At 40.3% G+C, this 12,167-nt stretch overlaps 1 protein-coding gene across 1 annotated transcript; it reads right to left on the reverse strand.

Annotated features, from left to right (window-relative positions):
* Positions 1 to 3,163: 3,163 nt before the first annotated feature.
* ASCL4 (achaete-scute family bHLH transcription factor 4) lies at positions 3,164 to 4,334 on the reverse strand. The gene has a single exon (XM_054016552.1). It carries the CDS (start codon positions 3,832 to 3,834, stop codon positions 3,271 to 3,273), a length of 564 nt encoding a protein of 187 aa, XP_053872527.1. The 5' UTR covers positions 3,835 to 4,334; the 3' UTR covers positions 3,164 to 3,270.
* Positions 4,335 to 12,167: the final 7,833 nt, after the last annotated feature.

Genomic DNA, 12,167 nt, shown 5'->3' on the forward strand with positions numbered 1-12,167 from the left:
AGTAGAGAGACCTAATTCCCCCATAGATGCAGGTAGATTGATGGAAGAATTCTTCTGCCAACCTAACTACTACCTCTTGGATATGTGGATTACCTGCATCAATGGAAAAAACCCACAATTCAAGAGGAATGTTGATAAATTGAGGGGGGTTCAGAGAAGATCCACAAGAATGTTTAAAAGATTTATAGACTCAAGGAGCTCAATCTTTTGATCTTAACAAAGGGAAGGTTAAGGGGTGACTTGACTACAGTCTATAAGTACCTACATGGGGAACAAATATTTAACAATGGGTTCTTCAGTCTAGCAGAGAAAGGTATAATGTGATCCAATGGCTGGAAGCTGAAGCTAGACATATTCTGACTGGAAATAAGGCGTAAATGTTTAATGGTGAGAATAATTAACCATGTGTCGTGGTAGATTATCCATCAATGACCATTTTAAAATCAAGATTGGATGTTTTTCTAAAAGATCTGCTCTAGGAATTATTTGGGGGAAATTCTATACCCTGTGTTATAGAGGTCAGACTAGATGATCGTAATTGTTCCTCCTGGCCTTAGAATCTGTGAATCTATTGTGTGGGACGCATCTAGACTATGATACTACAGCACCATAGCTGTGCCGCTGTAGTATAGACGTGGCCATAGTATCCAAAGCCAAGAGTAGAAGCCAGGAAAGTCCTGTTCTCAGACTACTACCTTACTCCCCCCCCCCCCCCCAAAGATAAACATGAAAACATATACACCTGAAAAGATGTATTCCAACTCTGGAAACTCATCCATACCCCTACAGACAACTGCCCACGCAGCAGGAAGTGCACTGTCTGGAAACTGGAAGCAGCCCTGCTTCAAAAAGGGAACATAGCTAGTATATAAAGAACAGGGGACTAAGCCTCTGTGCTTCACTGTGATTTTTAACAGTGCTTTTTAGTATTATTAGAGCTGAGTGAATAATTCATAGCAAATAACTCATAAACCAAATTTAGCTCCTTGTTGTTTGTGAATTGTTCATGGGCAGATGATTATCTCTCCAAATGTTTTTCTTCTTTAAAATTATTTGCTGAATAATTTTGATCTTTAAATTGCTAGTGAGCAGGTCATTACTAGAAATCAATATGGAATATACAAAATTTGAAATGAGAGCTGTACGGGTTCGTTCTGATTGGACACATATGTCACATAATTGTTTTTTCATTCCCTAATTGGATGAAGAGGACATTTAACAGATTTACATTGCAACTATTCACATTTCTGAGTTTAATATTTGCTTTCTGTCAGTTTGTCATAGAGTTATAGATTTAAGGCCAGAAGGATCATTGTGATCATCTAGTCTGACTTCCTGTATAACACAGGCCATAGGACGTCCCCGAATGAATTCCTGTTTGAACTAGTGCATGTTTTTTAGAAAAACTTCCAATCTTGATTTAAAAGTTTCCAGTGATGGAGAATCTACCACAACCCTTGGTAAATTGTTCCAATGGTTAATTACTTCCACTATGTAAAATGTGACCCTTATTTCTAGTCTCAGTTTGTCTAGCTTCAACTTCCAGCCATTGGATCTTGTTATACCTTTGAGACCTCTATTATCACGTTTCTGTTCCCCTTGTAGGTAGTTACAGACTGTGATCAGGTCATCTCTTAACCTTCTCTTTGTTAAGCTAAACAAATTGAGCTCCTTGAGTCTAGTTTCCCCTGTTCCCTGAAAATTCAGTTTTTGGGAACATTTCTCATTCACTAATCTCCATGAAAAGTGAAAATAAATTTTTTAATTCAATTTTTTTATTTAAGCAAATATTCATGGACATGTTTTGAGGTATCTGACCAGCACTAATGTTCATTCATATTTGTACATGAACATTTTCAGGATTTCAGTCAAGGTATTTGGCAAGGGAGATAAGGAGAGAAAACTATCAAATCAAAGTGATCCCATAAGTAGAAGGGGAGGGGAGTTTAAAAGTTTATTTTGGTATTATTTTAAAGTAAGGGGGGGGTAGATCATTTGGAGCGGGAAGAGAGAGAATACATTCTGGGTCTGGTTCAACACATCCCTTAAGCACATGCGTATCTTTAAGCACATACTTAAGTGCTTTGCTAAATCAGGGCCTTGGAGAGTAGTAAATGAAGAAAAAAAAAACTTTGAGAGATTTGGAGAAAAACTCCGATTGCCTTTTGAGTGACAATGGTTCAAATTAAATATATATTGTAGAGCTTGAGGTACATATTTTAGAAAAGTCTGTTTTTAAAAGTAACACAATACTTTAAATGTAAGGAAAAATGCCCACATTTTCCATATGAATGTAGCTTGATATATTTCAGCCTTTCTGTAGACACTAGTACATGACGACTACAGGAGTATGTTTCCATGCATATTACCTCCAACCATCAAATAGATGTCATGATCAATAGCATTTGTCTGCAAATACAATTTATATAAATGAAGGTGCACAGGGAAAAGGTGGATGTCTTCACCACAATTTCATCACTATGATTTTGTCTGATTGGGATTTTACAGAACTATATTTAGCACATTAATTTAGTATTGGTTAGGATGGAAATTTCAGTCTGCCATTTGCTGAGAGTAATTCTTTAAAATAAGTCCCAAGTTTTCTTCACATCCTCACACCTCCAAAGCATCCTAATTATGGACCATCTGCTTGTATTAAAAAGGACATTGCCAAATAGATTCAACCTGAAATATAGATTTCATTTTTTAAAAAATTGTTTTTCAAAACCTAATATTAATAGAAATATTTGCATGAGTTTTAAAAATGTTGGTGAAACATATGTTATCTAATTTTTACACCCTCTTTCCCTCCCACCCCGCAACCACAATATTTGCAAACCAAACATTGCATCATTGTATCAGTGCATGGAAACTAGAAAATAAACCTGACTAGGAAAAAACTCTAAACCTGGTTAATCTATTTTCATTTTCCCACTGAGTGAAAAGCAAAAAGTAAACCAACAGCATAAAAGGTGAAGAGTAATTTAGATTTTAAAAACTGTTTCAAGTTTAATAATCTAAACCACAATTAGTAAACACAGCTGAGGAAATTTGAAAGGAATTTGTGTATCCTTACGAACCACTTGTAGGCTACATGCATGCAACAACAGTGAAAAGGTCTTCTCAGAGACTGAAGATACCTTTATTTTCCCAGGCTCTTTCCTCTTTCGTAGGATACATTTTTACCTATAGAAAAATCATGTGGATTTAGATACCATAACAGAGTTTTTGATTGGTCTTGAAGGCATATGTTTCTGAAGATGATGTTTCCTAGATGCAAGTCTCCTCAAACTCACTGTATGGAGATGAAGATAAAGAGGTTTTAGACTCTCCATCACTGTTGCATTCCCTTCTTAGATCAGGACTGGAAGCATCTGTAGCCTCCTTAGCAGATATTGTTTCCTTAGTGGTAGACCCTAATGGCTGACAATCCAGCAAACTCTGAAGGTGTTTAATGTAATTTATTGTGGCTCTTAGGGTCTCTACTTTGCTGAGGCGTTTGTCTGCAAGCTCCTTGGGAAGATGTTCTCGGAGGCGTGCATATCCCTCATTCACACAACGCACTCTTTGCCTCTCTCTCTCATTTCTCTTTCGAATGAAGGCAGGCTCAAAAGAATAGTCATAGACTCCTACATATCCAGAGAAAGGGATGTAGGAAAATCTACCTGAATAACCACGGTAGGCTTGGTCCCAATAAGTTGGATCGAAATGAAAGGGAACACCAAAAGGCTCTCTTAGTGGTAACCCATGAGGATTCACATGGTTATTTCCCATGGACATAGCTCCTGAGAATAACATCCCATTCAATAGTCCATCATCTTTATTGCTGTCCATTGTTTACCAGTGCAATTTTAATCTCAAATTTGGCTTCCAAATCTTGCATTAATCCATGCATGGAGGAAACATTTGTATTGGGTCCTCTGCTCCACAGTCTGCTCTGTTCTTGTGGGTGAGATCTATGTCCAGTTTTAAAGGCAAAACTAACAATTCATGAAGTCCACAATATGACTGAAAATCAGCTCTACTCCTCAATCTTTTATAGAGGCAGGGTGCCATCTAATTTATAGACCAGCTTTTAGGACCATTACTCCACACTTTAAACCCAGCATTTCCTCTGATCTTCATCTTTCAAAAGATAATAAGAGGGTTCCTGTATTCCTTTTCTTCTAGCTTGAACGTGTGTCCGTAGAGTTAACACCAAACATAAACAAGCTTCCAGGCTCTAAACACTTCTCTTGTATTGTAACCCACAATATCTTTTGATAAAGTTGTCTCCAAAAGATGGGTAATTTCCAAAGTTTATAGGGATCTTCAAAGTTTTGGCAGAACTCCTCCCACTCAGGAACCGAAGATCTCCTGTCAGCTGAAAAACTAGCCAAAGGCTTTTCACACTGTAATCCAAAATACATCTGCAGCCTTTGTTGTTTCTGCTGTTCCAATCTAACTGAAGCGAGTTCTCCAGCAGTATGCAAAACTTATATGGTATCTCTTTAGCTTTCTAGGAAGGCTGAGAGATCATCAAAGGAAAGAGTGCTCTCTTGTGGTTGCAAGTCGTCTCACATCAAGATTACATACGTGCCTCCAAGAAAGGAAATCAGTGATTTCTTGGTGTTTTCTTCAGCTGAAAAGAAAGTTTTCCAGCAAGTTCTGAGGAGAGCTGGGTTCAAAAATTCAAAAGATATTTTTTGAGAAAATGTTCATGATTTTTTTTGTTTGTTTTTTGTTGAAATTTTGGTGTGATGGAAAATGGTCTGATCATCTCTGGTGAGGACTAGTTGCCTTAACAAAAAAAAACAACCCTTAAATCGCCCCCCAAATGGCAGTGCTGCTGTTGCAACGTGTTTGGCTAGATTCTGGCCTGTGAAATCAGTGAGAGTTAGGTTCCTAAGCACCTTTGAGGATCTGGGCCTAAATAAGGGAACAAAATTCCCCATGCCAAGAAATATGCACGTGCTGGTGCAGTAGTGACATCGGTATGCACTTTTAAAAAAGTATGCTTGGCTTTTTGTATGGGGTTATTTTGCAATCCTAAAAAACACTGCCACAAAAGTGGCCTGTTTTTTAATTTTCAGAGTATGCTCGACTTACTTGGGGACCATTGCAAACAGTCCTGAGGCTGCCCTGACTTATGCCAGGGGCAGAATCAGCCCCAAGAAGCCTCAAAAATTGGGGAAGCGTGAAGGTGGCATGTAGCCACTCCTCCACCTCTGGGTCCTACACTCAGCACAGCTCAACCAGCCCACAGGACTGGGGCCATAGTGTTTTGTACCATTAATGTAGAACATAAGAACGGCCATATTGGGTCAGACCAAAAGTCCCGATCTAGCTCGGTATCCCGATAGTGGCCAGTGCCAGATACTTCAAAGGGAATGAACAGGTGCTCATCAAGTGATCCATTAGAATTAGAATGATACTTTTAATAAGGCGTGAAAACATTTTATATCAAGACTGGCTGTCTTTCTAAAAGATAAGCTAAAGCTCAAACAAAAGTTATGGGCTAGCTGCATGAATTAACTGGGAGAGGGTCTATTGTTGTTTAGGCAGGAGGGCAGACTAGATGATCATAATGGTCCATTCTGGTCTTAACATCTGTGAAAACACTGGGTCATAATGGAACTCTCACCATAACAGCTTTTGCTCTCAGTAAACACTAGCATAGCCATGATTTCATGATTTGTTTTTAATTTAACAAATGAAAATAGTCGGGGTTTTGTTTGTTTTATTTAAACCTCACCCTGCAGCTTTTGCGACTCAAACACTACAGTATTGTCTAGATTAGGGACTAAGATTCTCTAGAAACAAATGGGATGTTGACTGGTCTGTTGTCGTTGTCCAACTCAAAAAGCAAACAAACAGCTTAAATGGAAATAATTTAGATTTGTATAATTCTTCCATTTAAAATAGTTTAATGTGTCATTAGCAACACAGGACTGGCACTTATTTTTTAAGCTATGTGTTTTTAAACAGACAATGTACCTTTAAAAGCCCAGAAAAATTCCCTGAAACTGTTTAAAATCCTGGATGGTCTTTGGAGTCTCTAAAACCATTCCTAGTGTCTAGCCATGTTCAAAGGGCAGAATTATATTTCAGTTCAGTAACACAAACATTGTTTGTTGCCATCAGACTTTTATTTCAATGTTTACTGTAAATACCGCTCACCTGCAGTTCCCAGAGCGCTGAAAACCCCCTGTGTTAAAGGGATACATGATTTTCCTAAAGTAAATCCATTTTCTTAATTCTTTTAAAATATAAAATGATCATAGACGAAATATTGATTTGAATGATCAGAAAAGCCAGGTGCATATCAGAGTCCACACTGACAGGGAATGATTTGCTTCAGCAACATGAGAAAAGTGAAAATGTGCTGCTAATTTTTGTTGATTGGATTATCATATTGACAGACTAGTGGGATTCTCTCAGGCTGAAGTTTGCCTCTTGCAGAGAACCAGAATGAGGCCTATGAACCAATTAAGTCCCATTTAAATTCTCTGGTGTGGGCTTAAGTAGGACTATGGCGATGCATATTTCATGTACTGGCCCTCTGTACAGGCCAGATCCTGCTCACGTTACCTACACAAATAGTCCCTCACACTGTAAAATTCAAATTCATAAGCATTTTCATCTTAAATCCAGGGATAGATGAAGACAATATGAGGGATTGGCTCCCAAAACACTGCCCCTTCTAGAAATATATAGTTCTTTGTATTCCTTGATCTCCTTTCTCAGGTTCCCCGAAACGATCTCCTCTCCTTGATGCCTTGCCACCTATAGACTCTTTGATCTCTTCACACAATCCCCTCCAACCCAGACAGAATTTTAGGATCTAATTCTGTTCATGTTATTATAAATTAGGAGTAGCTCCATTGTAGTCAATAGAGTTACACTTGTGCAAAAATTGCTATGAAAGGAGAATCAGGCTCTTAGTTTCTCACTGATTCACTGCTGAGTCAAGGCCTTTCAGAGCTCTGGAGCAAGAGCTCAAGGATTTATGGATTCCTTCTTAATCTGCCTCTGCTTAAATCCCATCTTTTTTTTTTTTTAATACATTGGGACAGTCCATAAATTCTCCATTTTCCCTGTTTTTTCCATTCACTTCTTGTACTTCAATGTTCATTCTTAATTATCTACTTGAAACTACTAGAAAATATTTCCCACATAAATGAAAATAAAATTTAAATAATTATTCCCTCCAGATACAGTTTAGTTATAGTTTTGATTGCACATCTCACAATATGATTTGTAAAGCCCAAACAATGTAATCTTGACTGTGTAATAGTGACAAAAAATCCCAATAGCAAATACTATAACTCAGCTTTCCATCCTGCTGTTGGTGCCACTCACACTAACTGGAATTATGTACATCTCTTGTGTGAAGCCTTGAAGCCAGTCGTATATTTACAGCAACAGCTTCCCGATGACAAGTATTCCCTGTGGATCTTGTCTGAAATGAAGCTCAGATTGATTGAAATGCTCTGGTAGAACACAAGAACTAGCTGGATGCATGCAAGTACACCTGTTTCCCACCTGGTAATGTCAAAATGATTTTATCTATAAAAACTAACACCCAGGAAGTAGAAAAAAGTGCTGAAGGCAGACCAGGGGAGGCTCCAGGCACCAGCGCACCTAGGGTGGCAAGCCGTGGAGGGCGGCCTGCTGGTCGCTGTGGGGGCAGCAGTCAGGGAGCCTTCGGCGGCATGCCTGCAGGAGGTCCGCCGGTCCTGCAGCTTCGGTGGCAATTCGGCGGTGGGTACGCCAAAGCTGCGGGACTGGCAGACCTCCCGCAGGCATGCCGCCGAATCCACGTTACTAGCGGACCTCCCGCAGGCATGCCGCCGAAAGTTGCCTGACTGCCATGCTTGGGGCGGCAAAACACATAGAGCCGCCCCTGAGGAAGACTATTTGTTTTATGCTTGTATATGCCTTTGTTATGCTTTTTGATTTGTCTTCTTCATTGCAGTTTACTTGATACAAACCAAAGTTTATACATTGCCAATTTCTTGTGTTAATTGCACACTGCAATAGAATAATAATAATATAAAAATATCTTGCATTTATAGAACAACTAAGGAATCCAAAATATGCTAAAAAAGCTCAGAACATTTATGATTTTGTACGGTTATAAAGTTGTTGTCTCCTCTTCAAAATGTGGCATCTGTCCCAGTTTGACAGCCAAACATAAGAGCTGGATTTAATCTAAATTCTTATACCATATCCATCACCATGGTATTTGTGTGCTGATTAACGAGTGTTACACCAAATGGGGAAAAAAATCCATTGTTTGGTGTTAGAAAACTGGGCTCAAATCTGTGGAATGAGTTCAGCGCTCTCACCCTGTTTCTTGGTGTTTCTGAGCAAAGGGTATCAGAGGGTATCACTACCAGAACTGACATTAATTCAGCAAAACTATTGATCTGTCCATATATAGCATAAAATGGATTTATTTGGGGTTTGGATCCCATTGGGAACTGGGTATCTGGGTGATAGAGACAGGAGCACTTTCTAAGCTGTTTTCAATTAAGTCTGCAGCTTTGGGGGTGTGGGTCAGACGCTAGGTCAGTGTTGCAGCAGGTTAGCGTATCTGGCTCAACAAGACAGGGTTCTGAAGTGCCAAGCTGGCAGGGAAAACAGGCTCAGAGGTAGTCTCAGCACATCAGGTGACAGTCCCAAAGCGGTTTCTGTGACCCAACCCATCACAGTGTGCCTGGACCCTGCAGAAGGTTTCATTAAGAAGTGTTAAAGTGCCATGCTCAATGCACCTCGTTCTCCCTGAGACTGGAAGAGTCATTCTTCGATTTCATGATGTCTCCAGTAGCCACTTGTAACCTGAAGATGGGAGCTCTGCAACTGCTCCTAATCGCATGGTATGGCAGTCCTTTAGGATTCCAGTGGATACAGAACAGTTGCCTTAGTAATACATTGACAGATAATAAATATTCTCAGCATAGAAATAATGTCTTGCCTTTTGGAAGAAATGTTTTTTAAAAGCTGTATCCATTGCTCATGGATTGTTAGAACATTTTTCTTCCTAATATATATTACAGCACATCAGACATTCAGCACACATCTCTCTGCAGACACAGGTGAATTTCTCAGGCAATTGCATTTAATTTTATCACTGACCTACCTAGACATTGCTATATGGTTTAAACTGGTCTTTAGATAACTTTACCCCTTTAGAAAACAGATATGTGACTACGTTACAAGGTGGAGGATTGGATGGCTCAAGGGCTAGGTTGTGAGATAAAGATCTGCTAATTTCTGTTACTGGTTCCAATACAGTGCAGGCTGATAGTGACCATAACTTGTTATCACTTGATTGCTGTTTGATGGCCTGTGTGAAACAAGGTGATGGTTTTAATGATGTAGACACCTCTCCAGTAGGAACTGGACTTATGTCACTACCAGAACTGACATTAATTCAGCAAAACTATTGGTCTGTCCATATGACAGGGTCCAGGACTAATATAATAGATGGTGCTGCAGAGTACAGTTGAGACTGTGACACTCTATACCTCGGGAGAGCGCCTTGTAACCCACATATTCATCATTTGTATATATTGGTGATATTTCATATAAAGCATGCTATGTAAGGTATCATCGGAAAGGTTATGATGTGTTGAAAGCCACTGTTCTAAATATGTATATCATTAGTGCATATGAAGTTATGAGATTGTGTTGTATAGTTGTCACTAAAATCAGGGCTGGCTCCAGGCAGCAGCGCAGGAAGCAGGTGCTTGGGGCGGCCAATGGAAAGGGGCAGCACGTCCGGGTCTTCGGTGGCAATTCGGTGGCGGGTCCCTCAGTCCCTCTCGGAGGGCGGGACTGGCTGCCGAATTGCCACCGAAGAATGAAGTGGCGCGGTAGAGCTGCCGCTGAAGTGCTGCCAATCGCAGCTTTATCCCCCCCCCCCCCTTCGCCGCTTGGGGCGGCAAAAAAGCTGAAGTCGGTCCTGACTAAAATATGCTGTGAGTTGGGGAATTGCCCAGATATTAGCTCCCCAGATACAACAAGAAGTGAGGTAAACAACGCCCAGGCGGGTATTGGACAACCATCAACAGCCATTGTCCAGCAAGGGACTTACAATTCAATGACTCCCTTGTAATGCACAAGGCCACAACAGGAGAACTGCTCAACTTTGCCTGGTGACTCAGCAATGCCCACCAGACATGCCTAGACTTGTGTTATCCAAGCACATGGGCTGAGGATATAAAATGGGAGACGGAGGCCACATGGTTTGTCCTGACTTTTTCCCCATCTACACCGAAGGCAGCGAGAATGCTGGAGCTGATGAGACTGGTCCCCAGGCTAACAGGGAGAGAGCCTGGAAATGAAAGACTGTACCCAACCTGCAGTATCCAGTGGGGTGAGAAAAACTGCTTAGTCCAGATATTGCCTAGTCTAATAAGGTTAAGAATTTAGACTGTGTGCTTATCTTTTATTGGTAACTACTCTTTTTGCCCATCACTTACAATAATTTAAAACCTAGCTTTTGTAATCAATAAACTTGTTCAAATGTTTAGCCTTAGCAGTGAGTTTGACTGATGTGCTTGGTAAATCTGCTTAGGTTACAAAGGCTGGTGTATGCCCACTTTCCATTGGTGAAGTGGCAAACCAATTAATAAACTTGCATTGCTCAAGAAAGGGTCTTGAGCAGTGCAAGATGATGTATTCCTGAGGTACAAGGCTGGGTGCTGGAGAGATTTGGCTGGTGCCTTTCTCTGTGTGATTCGTGAGTGGCTCTGGGAGCATTTATGCAATCTAGCTGGGTGTGGGGCTCCACATGGGGTTGTACTGAGTGGTAACAGCACACAGAGGGGTTTGTTGCATGTCATCAATAAGGCATTGTGGGAGAAAGTGAGTTAAGGGGGCACAGCGGTCCCACAGTCCCAGGTTGTACCCTGGGGATCCCGTCACAGAGACATATTCCAAAGCTGGGGGAGGACAAAGAGGACAGAAATCTGGGAAGTCGCCTGCCATTTTCCATGTATTGGAAAGAGCAATGTAGAAAGAGTTTCTTTGGGGCTCGATTTGAAACGGACATTACTTGCTTTACCAGAACACTTGCATGCTTGTAATTGTGCAGCTGACTTTCTGCTGAGAAAGGTAAAAAGTAGACGAGACAACCAGATGAACCATTACACAGTAAAAAAATAAAATAAAATAATCAAGCACAAAATCCCAAATCACTTGTTACCAGGTTTTTCTGTCCCTGCAAGGTTCTTACACTGACCTGCTGGTCTAAGTCTGTTTAGCACTACAGATATACCCAGCTATAAAAAGAGTTAGCTGTTCAATAAAGAACGTGACAGTCCCTGGAAAATGTACAACAACTGGATGATGTCATTCCCTCAGCCATGAATGATGCTGAGGGATTATATCCTCCATTAAGAAGAACTGATGGGTTTGTAATGAATGACTTCCAAATCATGAGGGTATTTTAGATTCACCTAAGTACTGATTTTTTAAGATCAAAAGGTGGGAGTGCAGACAGCAAGACACCATCAAGCCTCTTCCTGCACAGACACCCAAACATTTCTTTTGAACATTTAATGAGGCCTCATTTAAGAGTCAGGCCTGATCGGATTACAGATGCATATAACCATGTTTCAGAGAACTACTAACAGTTAACAAGGGAAGCTTGTGGATTGGTTTGAACAGCTTGTGTGATTTATATACATGAGTGATAGGTGATTGTGAGCTACAAGGCTATTCACATACATTAAGAGATTCTAATGCATGTATAGCCTAGTCAGTGTTTCCCTGTGTGGTGTTTCATATGTTAGAAGAAACCATGTCTCAAGAGTATAACTAGGAAACCATGGACCTGTGATAAAAGTGCTGTGAAATATAACCCCCCTGGTGACTATAGTCAAACTACAAGAGGTTATTTTGCCAGTTGGCTGTTGTATTTTTGCTCTATTTTTTAATTATATAGGGAACAAATGATAGGCAACTGTGAGTGACAGTTCTAACATTTTAAGCAAGAGTTATTACTATTGTGCAGTGCACAAAAGTGCCCAAAGTGCCTTACAGTACCGATAAAGACATGGGCCCTTCCCTGAAGAGCCTCTAATCAGATGACAGAGCCAAATTTTAATATTCCGGACCCCAACGTGAAAGTGTTGCTTTGCAGCTTGAAATCCCACCCTGCCCTTTAAAAAAAAAAA

Source organism: Malaclemys terrapin, chromosome 1 (genome assembly GCF_027887155.1).
Source record: "Malaclemys terrapin pileata isolate rMalTer1 chromosome 1, rMalTer1.hap1, whole genome shotgun sequence".
In the NCBI taxonomy this organism is placed as follows: domain Eukaryota; kingdom Metazoa; phylum Chordata; order Testudines; family Emydidae; genus Malaclemys; species Malaclemys terrapin.

Coding starts and splice junctions, on each gene's coding strand:
- ASCL4 (XM_054016552.1), bottom strand. CDS start 3,834: ATGGACAGCAATAAAGATGATGGACTATTGAATGGGATGTTATTCTCA.